Source organism: Lipotes vexillifer, unplaced genomic scaffold (genome assembly GCF_000442215.2).
Source record: "Lipotes vexillifer unplaced genomic scaffold, Lipotes_vexillifer_v1.1 scaffold1215, whole genome shotgun sequence".
Taxonomy (NCBI): domain Eukaryota; kingdom Metazoa; phylum Chordata; class Mammalia; order Artiodactyla; family Lipotidae; genus Lipotes; species Lipotes vexillifer.
In genome coordinates, this window is record NW_006790710.1 from 1,753,177 (window position 1) to 1,778,192 (window position 25,016).

At 44.9% G+C, this 25,016-nt stretch overlaps 1 protein-coding gene across 1 annotated transcript in view; it reads left to right on the forward strand.

Annotated features, from left to right (window-relative positions):
• AGAP1 (ArfGAP with GTPase domain, ankyrin repeat and PH domain 1) overlaps window positions 1–25,016 on the forward strand; it is a 580,109-nt gene that overhangs the window by 284,644 nt on the left and 270,449 nt on the right. Inside the window, exon 9 of the mRNA XM_007463919.1 lies at window positions 3,281–3,373. Coding sequence (XP_007463981.1) covers window positions 3,281–3,373 — 93 coding nt within the window. The remainder of the gene's footprint in view (window positions 1–3,280; window positions 3,374–25,016) is intronic.

Sequence of the window (25,016 nt, forward strand, 5' to 3'; positions counted from 1 at the left end):
TGGCACTTAGGATGATTAGTAGCCCTAATTTACATGTGGTTCGAATGTTTTGTTAGGAAATATTTTCAAACATATAGGAATTTTAAAAAACACACGCATGTACTCACCGTGCAACTCAGCAAATACAAGCATTTTTCTGCCACTGCAGCGGTTACTTCTTCTAGAAATAACCCAGTCACAGATAAACTGTGCCCCTCCAGAATACATCCCCCTGACCCCTGGTCCAGGGATCGGCTTTCCCTTGGATTTGGTGTCTATTATCTGTATCCATGTCTTAAACTCATTCTAGTACGTGCCCCCAATTGTCCGTTGCTTTGCCTGTTTTCAAGCCTTATAATCGTGGTGTCACTTACATGGTATTTTTTAAAGCTTACCATATAATGCCGACACCCCGAAACAGAGCCAAGCATACCCAGTAACCTAAGATTGTGAAAAAGGCATAGCCCAGCTCATAGAGACGCTCTGTAAAAATAAGGCAGCAAAATTGATAGTCTAAATAGACCTGTTTGAATGGTATTTTGTCTTCTGTAGAGAAGGGGAGCGTGGATCCTATTATATGTGTTCCAGCAGCCTTTGACTTACTCATCAGTTAAAAAGGGGAAAGCAGGTTTCTGTTTGATAGTGAGGGCTCCTGTCAGCGATGCTGCCTGTCCTTGTAAGCAGGCAGCTGATGGGGTGCCCCTTCATGGCTTCTTTTATCACCTGGGGGGAAGTTAAACATTCCTCTAAAGAAGGAGATGGTAACGAGAGTTATCCTAGCCTTTCTTTCCTCTGTGTTCGCTGTTTGCGGAGGCTACACGGTCCCACTTCTGGCTCCCCCCGACCTTCTGTGATGGGTGTGATAAACTCCCGTTAGGTTTCTGGTTGTGTGTCAGGCTGGATGCCTTGCACACTCACTCCTGACCCAGGCAGCGGTACCCAGAGAGACTTCGGATCTGATGATTTCACGGAGCCATTTCAGCTGGAACGTAAGGACGTGGGTGATGTAGTCTCAGAGTTGGCAGAAACATCAGGAGATCTTACTGGGAATTTGTACGTGCTGCGGTGTCTTATGTCCAACGGGTTTGTTTTAGTTTCGTTGTTGGATTTCAGTTTTATGATGTATATCACAGCCTGTTGTACCAAAAGTCACTGTAAGACAGCGATACAGCAAACCCTTTTGCCTAACAAATAACCCCTGGTCTGTCTTGAAATTTTAGTTTTATGACTCTCTCCACCAATGTCGTGGAGCTGTAGGGAATTTCTGTTGCATTTTGGCAGTGAAGTCTTACATCACTTTCGACCTCCTTCATCTCAGGGAGTGTGATCAAACATGGAGCTTAGTTCATAATCCTGCTTCGTGTGGAATCTGGAAATTCTGCTCTGATGACAGAGTGGCTGTGAGGACAGATGTGCTGCCTTGAGGAAGATGTTGATTTTTTTAATGTTTGCTTTGTTAATTATTCTGGTTAATAGAGAATAATGAAGATAGATTTCCAGATTTAGAAATTTAGAATTCATAGAATGCTGAAAATACCATTAATGGTGTCTGTTGATTTAAAACAATTTTAAAAGTCGTCACCATGAGCTTTGAATCTCATTTTACAAATAGTAACCTCAAATTCCAGCTTTCTTATAAACTGAGAGGTAGGGAAAAGAGAATTTAAGGCTGTTACGTAGCTCTTACCACAGATTATTAATTAAAGAGTTAATTAAAGAGAAAAGTGAGCCCGCAACTCTTAACTAAAATTCATGACAAGGAATTGATAAATCTCTATTTCTTTCCTAGCCCAAAGGTTAAACGTCATGTTTTATGTTCTTCTGAAACTTTCTATTGGTTGCTTGTTTCGTTTCCTGGTACTTCATTCCAGGCTTCTAGCATCATAAAGAAAAAAAAGCACACGGGGCCTGGCACTTAGTAGGTGTTCAGTAAATAAATGTCGGCTTCTTAGCATCATCGAAGAAGCCTGTCTTCTAAGGAGTCCTTGTGCCCCTTGCAGTCCCAGATCCGGGTTTACGTCATGGGGACTTTTCTCCCTTGTGCCCTACGACATCGCCCCCTTTAATATTAAAAAAAAAAAAAAAAAAAAAAAAAAATAGTCATCAATCTGTAATAATGCAGATAATAAAAATTCTTACAGGCCTGGGAAAAAAAAAAAAAAAAAAAAAAAAAAAAAATCAGCGGCTCCATCTCACGCCCTTTAAAACTGGATTTCATTAGCTTCTCACTGCTGCCCTGGACACCACAAAGTCTGTTCATTTCATATATCATCCCAGATTTGAAAAGCACATGAAAATGTTTCTCCATTTTCAATATTGCGTGAGTAATGTTCCCATTGAAAAGTAATGGAGTGGAGTTGTCACTTGTCAGCACAGTTATTAAGGAGGACGAATCTCAGATCTTTCTCTCATAATAAAATAAATCTGTCAGAAAATCATTGTGCTCACACGTTCTCATGCCACCAAGAGATGAGATGGAGACTTAGCTGTGGTGCTCCTTCAGTGTCCCCAAGTCACCGTGTGCTGGAGTTGTGGCTTCCAAACTGGGGTGACCCCTGCCGCCCTCCCCGCCGATCGCCCGCTCCTGGGCAGTGCATGTACGTCAGCAGTACGGCCAGGGAAACTGTTCAGGAACTTGGCAAACAAAGCCACTCATTTTTCCCCAGAGTACTGATGTTTTGCCCCAAAAGGTATTTTCAACTTTTTTCCCTTTGTTATTTTTTGTGGTATCTTAAACTAGTTTTAACTTTGAATTTGCTCTTTTCTAGCTATCCAGAAGCAATCCAAAGGAACGTTAATGGCACCTTGATACAAATTAAGGGTGTCCCTTAGAATTGCACAGCTGACACGTTAATAGAATTTTTTAAATCCTTCAGACGTTAATTAAATATATACATTTATGTCATAGGTTTTTCCCAAACAAGCAGCGAGGAATCCTCCCCTCCTCGGCTGGATTAACTGCAGCTTTAGAATGTGTTTTCCCGTTGGGCGTTACTTTCCTGTATGGTCCATTGGTTTCTAGTAATTGAATTTTGAACTCTTTACAAAAGAATTAAAAGATAATTTTGCAGTGGAAAAGTAGGAAGAAAAGTTTAGAAAACTCCCTGTAACGTCATGGCTCGGTGGAGATGGACGCCCCGGCCGTCTGCTCCTGGGTTGTGTGTGCACACGTGGGTGCACACATAGATCATCCAGGGCTTCTGGGTGCGTGTTTTGCAGAAACCGTGCAGTTGGGGGCTTACCTCCACGATCTGTGAACCGCAGCCCTTGCCCAAATGCTAACTTTATTTTTACTTTGCAGTCTCGGAAAGGGAGTGACCCAGACAAAGAGAAAAAAGGCCTGGAGAGCCGGGCGGACAGCATCGGGAGCGGTCGAGCCATCCCAATTAAACAGGTATGCTGCTTACCCCTTCCTGTCCCTGTAGCTGGAGACACACCCCGGCTCTCTGCTCAGGGTGATGCTGGCTCGTGCGCCAACGTTTGTTTGATGTGCTCTGTTGATGAATGTAGAAGTCACTCACTTGACATCGATTAGAAGAGGTTCCTGTGTGTATTAAAATAGGATCATTAGAATAAGAAGAGGGAAATGTGACAACAGATCTAATGAAGTGCAGTCTGCCCGCCTGCGTATGGAGTGTGTTTGGAGGCTGCACTGGCTTCAAAGGCTGCCTTTGTAGCTCGGCTTTGATTGGGCCGCTGGCCGCCAGTCGACAGGGGTAAATCAGATCGCCATACAAGAGCCCCTTGTGATCACAGGAGTAGCCCGACGTGGCCCTAATTTGCTCGCGCAGACGGACATCTGAACGCTGTTTCAGGCTGGTTTGTAACAACGAGGCAATTAGTTGTGATAATCATAGCCGGTGTGTCAGCTGTGCGCTCTTGTTTGTAATTTGCTAATGAAGGAATTGTAACTTTGATTAGGTTCAGTTTCATTTAGACCTTATTATATAAGGGAACATTTACAGCTGTAATGCGGGGCCTTAATTAAACTTCCTCATTACACAACAGGACTCGAATGCAGGCATTTGTTTTGGCCTGTGTTGCTAGCCTGGGATCTTTTTTCATTAGCCCAGAAGCCGGGTACCAAATTACTTTATGTCTCAAGTAAAACGGGAATTCATCGGACCTATTTGGCTGCGGTAGTTCCCAGGAAAATAAAACTAAGTGTTCAGCCCGGCACCGTGGCTTCTGGAAATGCCATCTTTTAGTTTGTTAAGGAAGGCCGGTTGATTTAGAGTGCGTTCTGCTTCAGAGCAAGAGGAATCTTTGGGCAGGATAACAGCTTTGCCTCTTCTCCGGGTACTTAGTTTCACCAATCCTGTAGGAACTCGTGTTGGCACTGACCACCCTTGAAAAGGGCTGGAGTCTTTCCACAGTTTAGTTTAGTCCGTTTAAAATAGTAGGAATACAGCTTTAGCTGGGGGCCGGGCAATTTCTGCATGGAGGTGTGGGGAGGGACAGGATAGATCGGGCCCCAGCGTCACAGGTGAGACCAGAGCAGGAAGTCCACGAGGTTTTCGTAAGACGTGTTCAGACGCTGAGCGGCCAGTGTGTGGGCTGGCGTGGAGAACCACTGAGGAAAGTCCTCTTTCCTCCTCTTTGCTGTTCTCCCTTTTTTTTTTTTTGACTTTTGCATTTTTTTTTTTTTTTTTTAGATGTTGGGGGTAGGAGTTTATTAATTAATTTATTTATTTTTGCTGTGTCGGGGCTTCGTTTCTGTGCGAGAGCTTTCTCTAGTTGTGGCGAGTGGGGGCCACTCTTCATCGCGGTGCGCGGGCCTCTCACTATCGCGGCCTCTCTTGTTGCGGAGCACAGGCTCCAGACGCGCAGGCTCAGTAGTTGTGGCTCACGGGCCTAGTTGCTCCGCGGCATGTGGGATCCTCCCAGACCAGGGCTGGAACCTGTGTCCCCTGCATTAGCAGGCAGATTCTCAACCACTGCGCCACCAGGGAAGCCCTGACTTTTGCATTTTTTTTAAAAAAATTTTATTCAAGTATAGTTGACTTACAATGCTGTGTTTAATTTCTGCTGCACAGCAAAGTGACTCAGTTATGCATATATATATATTCTCTTTCATATACTTTTCCATTATGGTTTATCACAGGATTTTGAATATTGTTCCCTGTGCTCAGGGAACACAGTAGGACCTGTTGTTGTTGTTGTTTATCCATCCTGTATATCATAGTTTGCATCTGCTAGTCCCAAACTCCCACTCCATCCCTGCCCCATCCCCGCCCCCCTTGGCAACCACAGGTCTGTTCTCTGTGTCTGTGAGTGTGTTTTCGAAGGCTCTTAAAGAACTTCTTTGCTATAGAGATGCAAGCACACAGTTGCTTATTCTTCGTGCATTTATTTATAAACCTAACTCTCCACATGAGATAATTTTAATGTGTAATTTTCATTCTGTTGATGCTGTTTCCACTGGAATTAGAAAAAGCATTCAACTCTTGTCCTCTCACTTAAAATATTGGTCCCGGGACATCTCCTTTTGGGAATATTAGAACTCAGTACTAGACTGTTGCCTTAACTCACGCGTCCTGTGGGTTCGGGTGGGAGCGTTGGCCTCCACGCCAGCCAGGCGGACCCCCAGGCTCCTCTGTGGAGGCGCTCGCCTTACAGGCCAGGCTTTCAGTATGGGTGCCGATGGGGCTTGACCGTGCGGCGTAAAGTTTGTATTTATCCACTCCTTGGAAGCTCTCAGTTGTGTATGTTCCAAGTAATCCAGTCGAACTCTAAATCACGGTCTGGTTTTCTGGAGAATCGTGACACAGGCAGTGCACGTAGCTCGTGTCCCTCATAGCTGCCCCCCGTGTGTGGCCACAGACCAGACGGCTCCCGGAGACCTCACCTGGCCTGTCCGAGTCCCCTGGACTCTGTGCCCGGCCTCAGAATCCTCATCTGTGAAATGGGCTCTGGACGATACCAATTCCCTTGGGACACTGGGATGTTGAGATGCCAGAGAGAATTTTTAGATTCCAACAGAACGGGACTTTCAGATCAGTCGTGCTCAGGACACTGTCGTCAGAGCCCTGATGTGGGTTTGCACGCTGCCATACAGATTCATCTGTATTTTTATAAAGGAGCCGAGACCATTAGAGGTAGTCTAAATTCCTAACCCTCCCAGTGATGACTTCAACCGGTAGAGATGAAGCAAGAGGATTATAGAGGACGGAGCCCAGTGGGGCAGCATCTGCCGGAATGTTCTAGACACTACAGAACTGGAACAACTAAGTGACTGCTTAGTATTCGTTATGCTGTTTTCATCTAGCATGTCACTGAACCCTCAACATTGCGTGGTTCGGGTACCTGTGTTACCCTTATTTTTAAATTAAACCCGCATAGGGCAAGCTTTCCAGACCAGGCATCTTCAGAAGCTGAGGGGCCAGGATTCGGACCCCGGCCCCCATATCCCCACGGCCATGTGCCGTGCACTGCCTGTTGGCGAAAAGCCTTCATAAAGCTTAAGAAGCAAAGTTACGTGTTTTAAATTAAACACGTGACCCCTGACCTCAGACAGAAATACCTCCTGCTTGTGGAGAGGAACCTCCTGAGATGGGCCTGCGGCAGCGCGCTTCTCCAGGGACACGGGTCCTCGCGCATCTGTCCGGGGCTGCACGGGGTCCCTTCATCCTGTCCCGATAGCCTGCCCTTCCCACCAGCATCCGAGCACTTGTCTCCACACTCAGCCCGCGTTCAGGACTTGGTCTGTACGTTGGGGCCCTGAACCCCAGCCCATGGGCCCTTTGCCTAACAACAGAGAAGTTGTCCTGAACCTCAGGGACCTCCCGGTGGGGCTGGGCTGGGGGTGGCTTTGGGACGGGCCAGGATTTGTGATCATCACGGAGTCTGCCTTGTCCGGGGCGGTTTAGGGCATGGGTGAGGCCATCTGCAACACGCTCTGCAGCCTGACTCGTGTTTTTACAGGTCAGACATGTTCCGGTGGGTTATTTTAACCTTGCTTGGCTCACGCTTTACAGCTCGTCCGTTCGTTGCGAGACAGAGGCTTCTTCCCCCAGCGCGGGAGCTGCCCGTGCACGGCAGGCAGTGTCCTCTCTTCCCTCCTTCCCCAGTGAGAGCTTTCTCGTCAAGGATATGACTTATTTTCTGCAAAGCAACTTCACTTCCTGAGGTGGACCTGGGCCCACCTTGCCTTTTCGTCCTTTCCGAGGTCTTAGTGGAGGTTTGGTTCAAAGAGTTCTGCTTCTGCCGCTGCTCCTCCGTCTCCTTCCTTCTCCTCAAAAAGGTCTATTCGGATAAAAATTAAAAAGCAAAGCAAGAAAAAGAAAAGGCCAGAGGCCCGGCTCGGCAGCGAGTGGGCTTGTCGCGTATTAATTTTTCACTGCTGCGGAGAGTTGCACATGCATAATCGCTTGATGGCAGTGGGGGTTGGGGAGCTCCTATGGTGTCATTTGCATAAATCTTGTTAAGTCCCTGGCAGTTAATGACGTACAGATGAGCGCGGGGAAGGTGACATGCAAATCGTGGGCGGCAGATGGGAGAGGTCTGTTTGGGGGCCGGCAGCCGTGTGCTCTTTATTCTTTCTTTCCCTTCCGCGTTTTCTCATCTCTGTGTTATGGTCCAGATACTCAGCCTCAGCCTGGCCTCTCCCTTCCCGGGGCTCGTCCTGCCCCCGGTATTCACGCGGGGAAAACAGACCTCAGGGCCTCGTCGCCTCACACCGAGTAACTGACACTAGAGTGTGAACGTTTGAATTTTTAAAATCTTGGTCAGTTTATCTTGTCTTGCTTACACAATTGAAAATACCTGTATGTATATTTTTATTTGTGAGGACAAACAAGAAACAAGCAAACGCCTCCCTAAATGTTGTCTCCTGGGATTTCCAAGAATGAAAAAGAGTGAAAACTACTGTCTGCTTTATTATGCTTCTGTCTGGGGGTCTTCCCCCCTTCAGACAGGCTGATGGTGTTTATCCGGCTGTTAAAACCCATCCCACGTTCACAGCTGGGCCCTAAGGGGTGGGCATTCCCGGTTAGGCAGCAGGGGAGATTCCAGAGGAGCACGGGGCCTGTCTGTAAATCCGGCCGCAACGAAGACCCCTCACTGTCCCCGTGGACACCCCCCCCCCCCCCCGCCAGCAGGGCCCGCACGGGCCTGTCGGGCACGGCTGGGCTGCCGCTTGCCTGGTGGCTTGTTTCGTAAAGATTGAAGTGCCGGCAGGACTCACAGCCAGCCTTTAGAGATTCGTGGGCAAAGCACTGCATCCGCTTGCTTCCTGCTTTCAGAAGTTTCCTTTGTGCTTCGTCCACTGGTTGCTATTTTGAGAGAAACAAGTCTCCGTTGACCTTGAAGAAACGCAGGCAGAGAGGTGTGCGCGGGGACCCGAGCTGTGACAGGCACTCAGGGACCACCCGTTCCGTTTGGCTCTTCCTCTGCCTGGTGCAACCCAGGCACCTTCTCGGAACTTGGGCCTGAGGTGCTGCTGGAGACCCGGCTCAGCTGTTTAATTCTGGGACGCTCCAGGGAAACACCAAACACAAAGTGTCTTCGTGTGACTTTGATTTTTTTCACCTGAGTGGTTGGAAGCATTTTATTTTATTTATTTTATTTTTAAAATTTTATTGGAGTATAGTTGATCTACAGTGTTGTGTTACTGTCAGGTGTACAGCAAAGTGATTCAGTTATACATATACATATATTCATTCTTTTTTAGATTCTTTTCTCCTGTAGGTCATCACAGAATATTGAGTAGAATTCCGTGTGTGTGCTATACAGTAGGGCCTTGTTGGTTTCATGTGACTTTTTCTAAGGTCTTAACTTTGACCTTGAACCCTGATGGACTTTGGCCACCTCTGGGGCAGACAGCCAGCCAGTGACAGCAGGGCCTTTTCTGCAGCCACTGAAGGCCACAGGAAAGCCCTTCCCAGGGCATCAGAGGCAGAGCGGCCTGGGTAGCACTGTCCCCAGCGCTCTGCCATCACCTGTGAGCCGTTTTGAAGCCATACATGTGTTTGATTCTCGGTTGAGTAGAAAGCAGCAATTGTCAATTAAGTGAAAGGATCCTCTGGAGTGAATCCCCTCGGCCAGCCTGCTGCAGGCGCTGACCTGCGTGGTCTGGTACCTGGGGTCGACCCGGGAGTGGGGAGGTGGGTGGATGGTGTGGCATCCGCAGGAGGAAAGCCGCCCGACGCTGCTCACTCTTAGCATCTCCGGAAGGTTTGACACTGTTCACAGCTGGGTGGTCGGCCACCCAGCCATCGTCTGCTTTCCTGGAGGAAACAAGATTGGTGACCGGGCCGAAACTTTTGAGAGACTGGCAGGGAGAGAAAGGGACGGCTGTGCCCTCGTCCCGGGATGCGGGGCGAGCTCACCCCATGGCGCCGCGTCCACAAGGGACCCTGTTTATTACTCTGTGACCACAAAGGGGCCCGTGAGCATCAGCGTCCTGTGAAGACTCTGCTTACCCGTGTGGCAAATCAGCTCTGCGCGGCACCCACGGGGGCCCAGCCAGCTCCCCAGAAGCAGGTAGTTTACTGACACAGACCTGGTGCTCTGAAAGCTAATTTACCTCACCTGGGTGCACAGGGCCCTGTGAGGATTGCATCCGACCTGGTTCACGACAGACTCAGCCAATTACGATTACTAATTTAATAGGTCAGGTGGGGGCATACACGCTTTTCATTTGACTCCTCAGATGTCATAGTGTCATTGGCACTCTTGGCACACTTTGGAATATCTGGTTGCCTGCGTTGGAATTCGCCGTCATCCGTCTTTGATAAGTAAGGCAGGCCCCCTGACACTTTGGCCAATGTAGGTGGATGGCAGTATGATCTGTACAAAATGCTGAACAAAATGACATGACTGAAATACAAAATCCATAATTTAAATATAAATCTGCAGAGCAATTTAACCTGATCCTTCCCTTGGTCAGGAGGGCTGCAGGAGGGTGATACAAACTAATATGCAATGAAGCGCTTTATACACTGTAAACTAGCCTGCGAACGTAATGTTATTTCCGAGAGTGGCAATTCGTTTTACGACTGAGTGTGTCCTCTGTGTATCCGTAATCCAGGAGCTGGGGTGATACCTGTTTTAGTGATTCATTTCACCTAAAGGTTGTTTATTTTCTTTAAAAGTTCAACGGTGGTGATGAAAACCCAGAAAGATAAACTCACACACAAATAGACGGAAGTTGCTCAAAGCTACGTTTCTCCAAGCTTGTGGATGAATCAGCAAGATACTTGGTTTTGGCATTCTTTCTTACCAGACTCAGTTGGCTTGTAACTGTCATACACTCATCCTGTGTGGACACGCCCTGGGGACTCTTGTCAGGGGCTTGGGGAGACAGAAGATAGATGCCTGCCACCCAGGCTGGCCTCAGACTTTGAGGGAGGCCCCTACCCCTGCCCTCCTGTACTGGTGGGTGGGCGTTGCAGTGGAGGTGTGTTGAAAGGGCCCTGTACCGCTGGAGGAACGGTGGATTCCACTGGGCTGGGAACGGTGGATTCCACTGAGCTGGTCAATCCCTCTGGACTTGGAGGTATGAGCAGGCAGTCGTCAGAGGCAGCGGGGGCAGGATATGAGCCGAGCAGAGGGAAGGAGGGGGTGTGAGGACGGGAAACTGGAACGGCCAGGGCGTCCCGTTGCCGAGGGCTCTGACTGCCCTGCGGAGGGGTGTTGGCGTCAGTTTCTCTGCCTCGGCTGTGGGGAGTCATGACTCGTCCCCACTGAGTGGCAGCATGAGGGTGGGAGACTTCTGAGTGCGTGCAGCTCAGGGCTCCAGGCTCCCCCGGGGCAGAGCGCCTGCAGGCTGTGTCCCCGAGGGCCGGCCGGAGCAGCCTTTACTTCTCAGAGGGCCTGTCGCTGCTGTTCTTCCTGGTCAGAGGGTTTCCTCCCCCTTGCTGCTTTATCCCCATAGTGTTTATGACACTGGGCGATTATAATCTGTCAGAGTACTAGTGGTAAACGACGTTTACTGGCTGTTTCCTGAGTGCCGGGAACTGTGCTAGAGCTTTACAGTGTCATCCCTTTGAACCATGAAATAGTAAATATGATGGTGCCCATTTCACAGATGAGAAAGGTAGGGCTCAGTAACCTGCCCGGCATCGCACTTTGTATGTCTGCAAGGGCTGCCGTCACAAAGTGCCACAGCCTGGGAGGCTTAAACGACAGAAGTTTATTTCTCACAGCTCTGGAGACCAGAAGTCCAAGTTCAAGGTGCCAGCAGGATTGATTTCTGCTGAGGACTCTCTTCCTGGCCTGCTGAGTCTTCCTCCTCTTATAAGGACGCCAGTTGTATTGGCCCACCCTTACGACCGCAGTTAACCTTAATAACCTCTTTAAAGTCCCTGTCTTTAAATAAGGTCATATTGGGGGGTTTATAGCTTCACCCTGTGAATTTTGGGGAGACACAGTTCAGCCCGTAGCACACGGTTAGTTAGTAGCAGTGCTGGGACAGGAGCTCCAGTCTGTGTGACCCTAGGAGCCATCTGAAACGATCTCTCCATCTACACATTCTCCTGCCTTAGGTCTTCCTAGGATTTCAAGGTGAGGCCACTTTATTCCTGTCCATATGTTTGAGAATCGGAAGAACCTTTTTTAGGAGGCTCCATGTACTAGTTAGGAAACACGTGGTATTTGAAATATTCTGATTTAAGCATTTGAACTTAAATTCTCCTCAGTTGCAGTAAACTTATCATTTGAAGTAAGACTGTTGTAGGAATACTTCCTTCTACTAAGCCTGTAGCTCCCTCTCTAGGCAGTGCATTTGATGACTGTTAAGGCTAGCTTGGATTTCGTTCTTTGTGAATATAAAGTTTGAAACAAGTGAGCACCTCACTTTCTGGCAGGAAGAATCATACGGGCTGTCAAAATGTCATGTTTCGCGTCCATCAACTGATGAATGGGTAAAGAAGATGTGGTATGTATATACAATAGAATACAATTCAGCCTTAAAAAAGGAATGAAATAATGCCATTTGCAGCAACATGGATGGACCTACAGATTATCATACTAAGCGCAGTAAGTCAGAAAGAGAGACAAATATCATGATATCACCTATATGTGGAATCTAAAAAAAAAAAATGATACAAATGAACTTACTTACAAAACAGAAATAGACTCACAGACATAGAAAGCAAACTTATGGTTACCAAAGGGGGAAGAGGGGGAGGGATAAATTAGGAGTTTGGGATTAACATACACACACCACTATATATAAAACAGATGACCAACAAGGACCTACTGTATAGCACAGGGAAATATATTCAGTATCTTGTAATAATGTAAAAGAATGTGAAAACGAAAAAAAAAAAAAAATATATATAAAAAAAAAAAAAAAAAAATATATATATATATATATATATATATATATATATATATATATATATAACTGAATCCCTTTGCTAATATACCTGAAACACTGTAATCAGCTATACTTCAGTTTCTTTTAAATGTCATGTTTTGTGTAAAAACAGCAACGGTGGAACCCTCTGAGACATTTGGCTGCTTGACTGGACACTTTTCCAAAAACTGGAGGAGGGGCCCCAGCTCAGCACGGGGCGCTGGTTTCTCACCCAGGCTCCCTTCTCATGCCTTTGCCCCGCCAGTTGCTCACACTCCAGAGTCTTTGGCCCCAGAAACTGTGAAGAAGGGTACGTCCTCATCACCGTCCCCTTCTCAGGCGGGTCATCAGACAGCGACATTTTATCTGCTAGATGCGAGCAGCGAAAACATATTTATTTTTTTATTATTTTTATTTCTTTTGCGCGGGCCTCTGACCGTCACGACCTCTCCCGCTGCAGAGCACAGGCTCACGGGCCCAGCCGCTCTGCGGCACGTGGGATCCTCCCGGACCGGGGCACGAACCCGCGTCCCCTGCATCGGCAGGCGGACTCTCAACCACTGCGCCACCAGGGAAGCCCCAGGGAATTTATTTTTTAACGGAGGTACCGATGGCCACGTTTTAAAACCCTTGGTACCAAAGCTGACAGCCGTAATGAAATATCTAGAAATTTGCTGAAATATTATAAAACAGGAGTGGAAGGATTTGTAGGTTTGAGAAATCTGTTTGCAGTTAAACATTTTCTATAAAGCACTTATTCTAGTTATGTTTATAGACTGGTGAAATAGAAACATTTGAAAATATCACTTATATATGGAATCTGACCCCCCAAAAACCAAAAAAAGATACAAATGAACTTATTCACAAAACAGAAGTAGACCCCCAGGCATAGAAAGCAAACTCTTGGTTACAAAAGGGGAAAGCAGGGGGAGGGATAAATTAGGAGGTTGGTATTAACATATACACACCACTGTATATAAAAGAGGTGGGCTTCCCGGGTGGCGCAGTGGTTGAGAGTCCGCCTGCCGATGCAGGGGACGTGGGTTCGCGCCCCGGGCCGGGAGGATCCCGCGTGCCGTGGAGCGGCTGGGCCCGTGAGCCATGGCCGCTGAGCCTGCGCGTGCGGAGCCTGTGCTCCGCAACGGGAGAGGCCACAACAGTGAGAGGCCCATGTACAGCAAAAAAAAAAAAAAAAAGAGGTAACCAACAAGGACCTGCTTATAGCACAGGGAATTATACTCAATATTTTGGAATAACCCTGTAAGGGAAAAGAATTGAACAAGAATAACTATATATATTATATATTCTGTGTGTGTGTGTGTGTGTGTGTGTGTGTGTGTGTGTGTGTAACTGAATCGCTGCTGTACTCCTGAAACTAACACAACATTGTAAAGCAACTATACTCAATTTTTAAAAATACTGTTAACAACTTAGCACCTTCCCAAGTTCGTCAGACCCACACCCCACTATATTTGCTCGTGACATTTCCATCTACTTAGAAAGTCATCACAGTTGACCAGATTGCTGTTGCGTTCAATTTATTATAAGAATGCTGGCAATCCCCCTGGGTGCTTATTGTGCATCAGTTACTATATTAGATGCTTTAATCACATGACATCACTTAATTCTCCACCAGCCTCAGACACAACTTACTGCCAGCGACAGACAGATAAGGAGCCCAAGGCTTAGGAAGGTCAGGTCACACAGCCCAGGTTACAGAGCTGTAAGTGGCAGCGCTGGAATTCACACCCGGGAGTCCTCTAGGATAGCTGTCCCCGACCTTTTCAGCACCAGGGAGCCGTTTCGTGGAAGACAGTTTTCCCACGGACGGGAATGAGGGAGACGGTACAGGCGGTCATGCGAGCGATGGGAGCGGCAGATGAAGCCTCACCTGCTCACCTGTCGCTCACCTCCTGCTGTGCGGCCCGGTTCCTAACAGGCTGTGGGCTGGTACCCGTCCATGGCCCGGGGATCAGGGACTGCTGCCTCAGGGCTCCTTCCCTTCCCTCCTCGCACACATAGGGCTCCCAGCTTCGGTTGGTCCCTGTAGTCTCTGTTTGTCACGTATTCCTGTCCTCAGGGCCCATGTCACATGCCTTCTGTTCCAGGAAAACGTACCTTGTCCCCAAGGAGATGTGCTGTCTTCTCTCTACCCTCCCCTGACACCTCGTCAGGCCTCGGGATCTTGCCTCCGTCTTCCCAGATGCATGGACACGTGCATCCTTCATGCCCTCCACTCCCACGTGCTTTGCGGGGAGGGGTGGGAGGGGAGGGGTGTTGCCTCTTTTGACAGTGTTTCTCTCCAGAGTGTCCACAGGGCAGGGCAAGTAAGTAGGCAAGTATGTGTGGTAGATGGAATAGGTCAATAGTGTGAAATGTTTTTCTTTCCCCCAAAACAATATTATGCTTCTTTAAAAGAATATGTTACATTGGAGAAGTCATACTCTACGTTGTTATATTTTAAGATACAGGATAATTTTTTTTTTTTTTTTGCGGTACGTGGGCCTCTCACTGTTGTGGCCTCTCCCGTTGCAGAGCACAGGCTCCGGACGCGCAGGCTGAGCGGCCATGGCTCACAGGCCCGGCCGCTCCGCGGCGTGTGGGATCTTCCCGGACCGGGGCATGAACCCGTGTCCCCTGCATCGGCAGGCGGACTCTCAACCACTGCGCCACCAGGGAAGCCCCAGAATAATTTTTAATCCAACATTCTCTGAACTCTGATTCCTGTACATAGAATACTCTATTTAGGTGAAACACAAGAGGTACATCTTTTAATCCTCAAAGAGTAAAAACCTTTGTCAGTGACCAAAATGATTTTAGAAATGTAGTTTCTTCTAACACTTCTTTACTACAGAAGAAATTGCGTCTAAATAGTTGTCTTTTTTTTTAATTAATTTATTTTATTTTATTTATTTTTGGCTGTGTTGGGTCTTCGTTGCTGTGTGCAGGCTTTCTCTAGTTGCGGCAAGCAGGGGCTGCTCTTCGTTGCGGTGAGCGGGCTTCTCATTGTCGTGGCTTCTCTTGTTGCGGAGCACGGGCTCTAGGCATGCGAGCTTCAGTAGTTGTGGCACGTGGGCTCTGTAGTTGTGGCTCCCGGGCTCTAGAGTGCAGGCTCAGTAGTTGTGGCGCACGGGCTTAGTTGCTCCGCGGCATGTGGGATCTTCCCAGACCAGGGCTTGAACCCGTGTCCCCTGCATTGGCAGGTGGATTCTTAACCACTCTGCCACCAGGGAAGTCCCTAAATAGATGTCTTCATTATGTAATTTTGTTTATAAAAATTGTTTCATGTCAAACCAGCAAATTTTAGTAACGCTCGGCTGTTTTCATAATTGCCAGACTTTTACCCCATTATTCAGCCTACATCAACCATAGCCTTTGTGATTGTAATTTGTCCCCCAAAGAAGAATATGTTTATCATCAAGAAGTCCTTCTGCAGAAAAATAATTTATATTGGTTTTAATATGCATGAAAAAGAATTTTTTTTTTTTTTTTTTTTTTTTTTTGCTGTACGCGGGCCTCTCACTGTTGTGGCCTCTCCCGTTGTGGAGCACAGGCTCCGGACGCGCAGGCTCAGCGGCCATGGCTCACGGGCCCAGCCGCTCCGCGGCATGTGGGATCCTCCCGGACCGGGGCACGAACCTGTGTCCCCTGCATCGGCAGGCGGACTCTCAACCACTGCGCCACCAGGGAAGCCCGATGAAAAAGAATTTTATGGAAATATATAAATATGCCAACTACACTAACAAACTACTGGGGATATGAGTAACACAAGGGGTGATTTGGAAATGAAGAAACACAAGAAGGAAATAAACATGGGTGGACGTTTGGGTTTTCTTTGCTCATACCTAAACTGTCAGAAATTTAAAACAATGAGAAATAATTTTACACTTAAGTTTATAATTATTAATAACAAAACATGATAAAATCCTACTCTTAGCAAGAATTAGGGGAAAACAGCGTTTTAGAAATGCATTGCTGTGTTACTAAAAATTGGCCTGGCCCTCTTGGAGGATAATCTAGCAGTATATAAAGGACTTTAAAAAATGTATTCACTTTGTCCCAGTAATCTTTCTCCCTTTCTCCTAGAAATTCATCCCAAGGGGATAATTTACTCGGAGAAAGGGACAATATCTTAAGTGTACAAAAATATTCATAGCAAGTTTATTTATAATGCTAAAATTCCAGGAACTACACGTGTCCAGCAAGCGAGAAGTTAAATTAGTGACTGTCAGCTAACCAGTAGTAGGATATAAAGCCTCTAAAATAGTCAACTTGAAGGCTCTTTAGAGCTGTGAGAAGTGTTAGAAAATACTAAGTGAAAGCATGAAACTGTATTTATAATAAGCACAAGTAAATTGGTGTGGGATTAAAGGAGAACTTTAAAAATTTTTTCTTTTCTTTTTTTTTTTTTTTTGGCGGTACGCGGGCCTCTCACTGTTGCAGCCTCTCCTGTTTCGGAGCACAGGCTCCAGACGCGCAGGCCCAGTGGCCATGGCTCACGGGCCCGGCCGCTCCGCGGCACGTGGGATCTTACTGGACCGGGGCACGAACCCGTGTCCCCTGCATCGGCAGGCGGACTCTCAACCACTGCGCCACCAGGGAAGCCCGAGAACGTTAAAAATTTTAACTTTTTATTGGGAAGTAATTTTAGACTTGTACAAAACTTGTAAAAATTGTACAGTGAGTTCCCATAAACCTTGCACCTGGCTTCCCTAATGTGAACAGTTTACATGACCCTAAACAGGTATCAAAGCAGGAGACGACTCGGACAACACACTGCTCTGTCTGCAGACTCATCTCGGATCCATCCCGGGATGCAGGCCAGGGTCCCTCCTTGCATTTGGTTGCTGTGTCGACTTCCTCACCTCCACACTGAGACAATTCCTCAGTCTCTCTTACCTTCCGTGACCTTGACACCATCTAGGAATACTCATCAGCTGTTTTGTAGAATGTCTCTCGATCTGCACTGGGATGTTTTGTCTGGAATAGATTGAGGTTATGCATTTATGGCAGGAACACAAGGAGCGTTGTGCCCTTCCCAGTGCCCTCAACAGGGAGCACATGCTTTGCAAATATCTAATTACTGGTAGTGTCAACCTTGGTCATTTGGTTAAGGTGGGGTCTGCGGGTTTCTCAATTGGCAGTTACCATTCTTCCTTTTGAGGAAGTTACTGATAAGTATCTTAGGCGGATACTTTGACACTGTGCTGATATTCTGTAAAAACATGTTTAATGATATAAATTGCATTCAATAATAAGTAGGTTTTTAAGAAACGAAGAGTTTCCTTCTGGTAAATGTACGTAGGCTTGAGCAAAATGCCCCGGGTGCCATGAGTACATGAGTGGAACAAAGCTTATTTCCCCTCTTTTATAACAGGTGAATTAGAAGTCTGAATTCCGTGAAAGGCCTCTCCTGATCGAAAGAATTTCAGGAGTAGTTGTTATACATAAACTAGTGCTTTCAGGTACTTAGCAGCCTTTTCACATAGTAATATCTGTAACTCAGGAATATCTCATAGTCTGAAAGAGAAGATAACTAATATCTTCCCGGTGTGATTTTTTTCTCCTCCCGCTTTTAGTCTTCCACTGATTTACCATCTGAGAACCAATTAAGTGCTTGTTTAGCCCCCTCCTTTGTTGGGGGGAAGGGGCACAGGGGGACACTTGTGAAACTTGCTGGGCCTTTGAGGAGGACCTGGGGTGAGGAGGGGCCACCAGGTTGGGAGGGTGAGTGCACCTGGTGAGACAGATCTGAGGATGGAGGGCCAGCTCCCAAACTCAAGGCTGACCGGAGGCTGTGGGCCTTGGAATGTGGGCCCATGGTGGATTCTCAACAAATCCTAAGGAAGGACCAACAGCTGCCAACTTCTTTCATTTAAAAACTGGTCAGTCTGGTTTATCACACAGCAGCTATGCTCTGAGTGCTGCTTGGGTCAGGGGTTGTGCCAGGTTGGTGTAAAGTGGGAAGCTTTCCCAAGGTACTTCTCTAAACCAAGATCTGTTGCAGTTTGGTCCCCAATCATTTTTTGCTTGAAAATTGAAATTCTACTCAAAATTTTACATATTTCTCTTAAGTAATTTATCTCAGAGAATGAAGAATATATATGTGTGTGTTTATATATATATATTGATATGTATATATTTTTATAATATATTAACATATATTAATTTTAAATAATAACCATAAGAGTTATTTTTCCCTGTGGTCATGCCATTTTTGCTCAAATAACCAAATGCTCTCCTTGAGTCCATCCTGAAATTACAGTGTCTTAGGACACCAAACATACTGGTTTTTCAAAGCTGGAAAGGATTTTCATTTTACAGATAGGGAAACTGAGTCCCAGGAAGGTTAAATGACTTACCCAGGGTTACACTTTGTTAGGTGCAGGATCCAGGATCCATCATTCAGCTGCTCACCCCAATGCCCTTTCCACTAATAACACCAACCGTCTTGGGCATCGTCTTCTTCCTTGGACCTTTTTTTAAAAGAATAGAAATAGCAAACGATGTTTGCAGATATTCTGATTTTCTTGTGACTGGCCATTTTTTCCTAAGTTGGATCCTTCAGCTTCATACCGTGGGATCCATTTTAAAGAGGAGGAAGAGAAGAAATAGAAATCATTGTATTTGAAAGGATCTGATTCCCAGTATGAGCCATATTTTTTATGCTTTTTTTGTTTGTGTGGGAAAAAAGTAGCTTTTAATTTTTTTAATTTATTTTTTTACATCTTTATTGGAGTATAATTGCTTTACAGTGGTGTGTTAGTTCCTGCTTTATAACAAAGTGAATCAGTTATACATATACATATGTTCCCATATCTCTTCCCTCTTGCGTCTCCCTCCCACCCTCCCCATCCCACCCCTCTAGGTGGTCACAGAGCACAGAGCTGATCTCCCTGTGCCATGCGGCTGCTTCCCACTAGCTCTCTACCTTACGTTTGGTAGTGTATATATGTCCATGCTTCTCTCTCGCTTTGTCACAGCTTACCCTTCCCCCTCCCCATATCCTCGAAAAGATACATGCACCCCAATGTTCATAGCAGCATTATTTACAATAATCAAGATATGGAAGCAACTAAAATGTAGTGTATATATGTCCATGCCACTCTCTCGCTTTGTCACAGCTTACCATTCCCCCTCCCCATATCCCCAAGTCCTAGTAGGTCTGTGTCTTTATTCCTGTCTTACCCCTAGGTTCTTCATGACATTTTTTTTCTTAAATTCCATATATATGTGTTAGCATACGGTATTTGTCTCTCTCTTTCTGACTTACTTCACTCTGTAGGACAGACTCTAGGTCTATCCACCTCATTACAAATAGCTCAATTTCGTTTCTTTTTATGGCTGAGTAATATTCCATTGTATATATGTGCCACATCTTCTTTATCCATTCATCCGATGACGGGCACTTAGGTTGTTTCCATCTCCGGGCTATTGTAAATAGAGCTGCAATGAACATTTTGGTACATGACTCTTTCTGAATTCTGGTTTCCTCAGGGTATATACCTAGTAGTGGGATTGCTGGGTCATATGGTAGTTCTATTTGTAGTTTTTTAAGGAACCTCCATACTGTTCTCCATAGTGGCTGAACCAATTCACATTCCCACCAGCAGTGCAAGAGTGTTCCCTTTTCTCCACACCCTCTCCAGCATTTATTGTTTCTAGAGTTTTTGATGATGGCCATTCTGACGGGTGTGAGATGATATCTCATTGTAGTTTTGATTTGCATTTCTCTAATGATTAATGAAGTTGAGCATGCTTTCATGTGTTAGTTGGCAATCTGTATATCTTCTTTGGAGAAATGTCTATTTAGTTCTTCCGTGCATTTTTGGATTGGGTTGTTTGGTTTTTTGTTATTGAGCTGCATGAGCTGCTTGTAAATTTTGGAGATTAATCCTTTGTCAGTTGATTCATTTGCAAATATTTTCTCCCATTCTGAGGGCTGTCTTTTGGTCTTGTTTATGGTTTCCTTTGCTGTGCAAAAGCTTTGAAGTTTCATTAGGTCCCATTTGTTTATTTTTGTTTTTATCTCCATTACTCTAGGAGATGGGTCAAGAAGGATCTTGCTGTGATTTATGTCATAGAGTGTTCTGCCTATGTTTTCCTCTAAGAGTTTGATAGTTTCTGGCCTTACATTTAGGTCTTTAATCCATTTTGAGCTTATTTTTGTGTATGGTGTTAGGGAGTGATCTAATCTCATACTTTTACATGTACCTGTCCAATTTTCCCAGCACCACTTATTGAAGAGGCTGTCCTTTCTCCACTGTATATTCCTGCCACCTTTATCAAAGATAAGGTGACCATATGTGCATGGGTTTATCTCTGGGCTTTCTATCCTATTCCATTGATCTATCTTTCTGTTTTTGTGCCAGTACCATACTGTCTTGATTACTGTAGCTTTGTAGTATAGTCTGAAGTCAGGCAGCCTGATTCCTCCAGCTCCATTTTTTGTTCTCAAGATTGCTTTGGCTATTCGGGGTCTTTTGTGTTTCCATACAAATTGTGAAATTTTTTGTTCTAGTTCTGTGAAAAATGCCAGTGGTAGTTTGATAGGGATTGCATTGAATCTATAGATTGCTTTGGGTAGTAGAGTCATTTTCACAATGTTGATTCTTCCAATCCAAGAACATGGTATATCTCTCCATCTGTTTGTATCATCTTTAATTTCTTTCATCAGTGTCTTATAATTTTCTGCATAGCGGTCTTTTGTCTCCTTAGGTACGTTTATTCCTAGATACTTTATTCTTTTTGTTGCAGTGGTAAATGGGAGTGTTTTCTTGATTTCACTTGCAGATTTTTCATCATCAGTGTATAGGAATGCCAGAGATTTCTGTGCATTAACTTTGTATCCTGCTACTTTACCAGATTCATTGATTAGCTCTAGTAGTTTTCTGGTAGCATCTTTAGGATTCTCTATGTATAGTATCATGTCATCTGCAAACAGTGACAGTTTTATGTCTTCTTTTCTGATTTGGATTCCTTTTATTTCCTTTTCACTCTGATTGCTGTGGCGAAAACTTCCAAAACTATGTTGAATAAGAGTGGCGAGAGTGGGCAACCTTGTCTTGTTCCTGATCTTAGTGGAAATGCTTTCAGATTTTCACCATTGAGAATGATGTTGGCTGTGAGTTTGTCATATATGGCCTTTATTATGTTGAAAAAAGTTCCCTCTATGCCTGCTTTCTGGAGGGTTTTTATCATAAATGGGTGTTGAATTTTGTCGAAAGCTTTCTCTGCATCTATTGAGATGATCATATGGTTTTTCTCCTTCAGTTTGTTAATATGGTGTATCACATTGATAGATTTGCGTATATTGAAGAATCCTTGCATTCCTGGAATAAACCCCACTTGATCATGGTGTATGATCCTTTTCATGTGCTGTTGGATTCTGTTTGCTAGTATTTTGTTGAGGATTTTTGCATCTATGTTCATCAGTGTTATTGGCCTGTCGTTTTCTTTCTTTGTGACATCCTTGTCTGGTTTTGGTATCAGGGTGATGGTGGCCTCGTCGAATGAGTTTGGGAGTGTTCCTCCCCCCGCTATATTTTGGAAGAGTTTGAGGAGGATGGGTGTTAGCTCTTCTCTAAATGTTTGATAGAATTCGCCTGTGAAGCCGTCTGGTCCTGGGCTTTTGTTTGTTGGAAGATTTTTAATCACAGTCTCAATTTCAGTGCTTGTGATTGGTCTGTTTATATTTTCTATTTCTTTCTGGTTCAGTCTTGGAAGGTTGTGCTTTTCTAAGAATTTGTCCATTTCTTCCAGGTTGTCCATTTTATTGGCACAGAGTTGCTTGGAGTAATCTCTCACGATCCTCTGTGTCTCTGCAGTGTCAGTTGTTCCTTCTCCTTTTTCATTTCTGATTCTATTGATTTGAGTCTTCTCCCTTGTTTTCTTGATGAGTCTGGCTAATGGTTTATCAATTTTGTTTATCTTCTCAAAGAACCAGCTTTTAGTTTTACTGATCTTTGCTATCGATTCCTTCATTTCTTTTTCATTTATTTCTGATCTGATCTTTATGATTTCTTTCCTTCTGCTAACTTTGGGTTTGTTTTGTTCTTCTTTCTCTGATTGCTTTAGGTACAAGATTAGGTTGTTTATTCGAGATGTTTCCTGTTTCTTAAGGTGGGCTTGTATTGCTATAACCTTCCCTCTTAGAACTGCTTTTGCTGCATCCCATAGGTTTTGGGTCGTCGTGTCTCCATTGTCATTTGTTTCTAGGTATTTTTTTATTTCCTCTTTGATTTCTTCAGTGATCACTTCGTTATTAAGTAGTGTATTGTTTAGCCTCCATGTGTTTGTATTTTTTACAGATCTTTTCCTGTAATTGATATCTAGTCTCATAGCGTTGTGGTTGGAAAAGATACTTGATACAATTTCAATTTTCTTAAATTTACCAAGGCTTGATCTGTGACCCAAGATATGATCTATCCTGGAGAATGTTCCATGAGCACTTGAGAAAAATGTGTATTCTGTTGTTTTTGGATGGAATGTCCTATAAATATCAATTAAGTCCATGTTGTTTAATGTATCCTTTAAAGCTTGTGTTTCCTTAATTATTTTCATTTTGGATGATCTGTCCATTGGTGAAAGTGGGGTGTTAAAGTCCCCTACTATGAATGTGTTACTGTCGATTTCCCCTTTTATGGCTATTAGTATTTGCCTTACGTATAGAGGTGCTCCTATGTTGGGTGCATAAATATTTACAATTGTTTTATCTCCTTCTAGGATCGATCCCTTGATCATTATGTAGTGTCCTTCTTTGTCTCTTCTAATAGTCTTTATTTTAAAGTCTATTTCGTCTGATATGAGAATTGCTCCTCCAGCTTTCTTCTGGTTTCCATTTGCATGGAATATCTTTTTCCATCCCCTCACTTTCAGTCTGTATGTGTCTCTAGGTCTGAAGTGGGTCTCTTGTAGACAGCATATATATGGGTCTTGTTTTTGTTTCCATTCAGCCAGTCTCTGTCTTGAGGTGAGAGCATTTAATCCATTTACTTTTAAGGTAACTATCGATAGGTATGTTCCTATTCCCATTTTCTTAATTGTTTTGGGTTTGTTGTTGTAGGTCTTTTCCTTCTCTTGTGTTTTTGTCTAGAGAAGTTCCTTTAGCATTTGTTGTAAAGCTGGTTTGGTGGTGCTGAACTCTCTCAGCTTTTGCTTGTCTGTAAAGGTTTTAATTTCTCCATCAAATCTGAATGAGATCCTTGCTGGGTAGAGTAATCTTGGTTGCAGGTTTTTCTCCTTCATCACTTTCAGTATGTCCTGCCACTCCCTTCTGGCTTGTAGAGTTTCTGCTGAGAGATCAGCTGTTAACCTTATGGGGATTCCCTTGTGTGTTATTTGTTGTTTTTCCCTTGCTGCTTTTAATATGCTTTCTTTGTATTTAGTTTTTGACAGTTTGATTAATATGTGTCTTGGCGTCTCCTTGGATTTATCCTGTATGGGACTCTCTGTGCTTCCTGGACTTGATTAACTATTTCCTTTCCCACATTAGGGAAGTTTTCAACTATAATCTCTTCAAATATTTTCTCAGTCCCTTTCTTTTTCTCTTCTTCTTCTGGGACCCCTATAATTTGAACGTTGCTGTGTTTAATGTTGTCCCAGAGGTCTCTGAGACTGTCCTCACTCAGTTCTTTTCATTCTTTTTTCTTTATTCTGCTCTGCAGTAGTTATTTTCACTATTTTGTCTTCCAGGTCACTTATCCGTTCTTCTGCCTCAGTTATTCTGCTATTGATCCCTTCTAGAGTATTTTTCATTTCATTTATTGTGTTGTTCATTGTTGCTTGTTTCATCTTTAGTTCTTTTAGGTCTTTGTTAAATGTTTCTTGCATTTTCTGTATTCTATTTCCAAGATTTTGGATCGTCTTTACTATCATTACTCTGAATTCTTTTTCAGGTAGACTGCCTATTTCCTCTTCATTTGTTAGGTCTGGTGGGTTTTTATCCTGCTCCTTCATCTGCTGTGTGTTTTTCTGTCTTCTCATTTTGCTTATCTTACTGTGATTGGGTTCACCTTTTTGCAGGCTGCAAGTTCGTAGCTCCCGTTGTTTTTGATGTCTGTCTCCAGTGGCTAAGGTTGGTTCAGTGGGTTGTGTAGGCTTCCTGGTGGAGGGGACTAGTGGCTGTGTTGTGGTGTATGAGGCTAGATCTTGTCTCTCTAGTGGGCAGGTCCACGTCTGGTGGTGTGTTTTGGGGTGTCTGTGGACTTATTATGATTTTAGGCAGCCTCTCTGCTAGTGGGTGGGGTTGTGTTCCTGTTTTGCTATATGGTTGGCATAGGTTGTCCAGCACTGTAGCTTGCTGGTCGTTGAGTGAAGCTGGGTGCTGGTGTTGAGATGGAGATCTCTGGGAGATTTTCGCCGTTTGATATTATGTGGGGCTGGTGGGAGGTCTCTTGTGGACCAGTGTCCTGAAGTTCACTCTCCCACCTCAGAGGCACAGCACTGACTCCTGGCTGCAGCACCAAGAGCCTTCCATCCACACGGCTCAGAATAAAAGGGAGAAAAAGGAGAAGGAAAGAAGGAAAGAGGATAAAAAAAAATAAAATAAAAGGTAAAATAAAGTTATTAAAATAAAAAGATAATTATTAAGAAATTTTTTTTTTTTTTTTTTTTGCTGTACGCAGTCCTCTCACTCTTATGGCCTCTCCCGTTGCGGAGCACAGGCTCCGGACGCGCAGGCTCAGCGGCCATGGCTCACGGGCCCAGCTGCTCCGCGGCACATGGGATCTTCCCG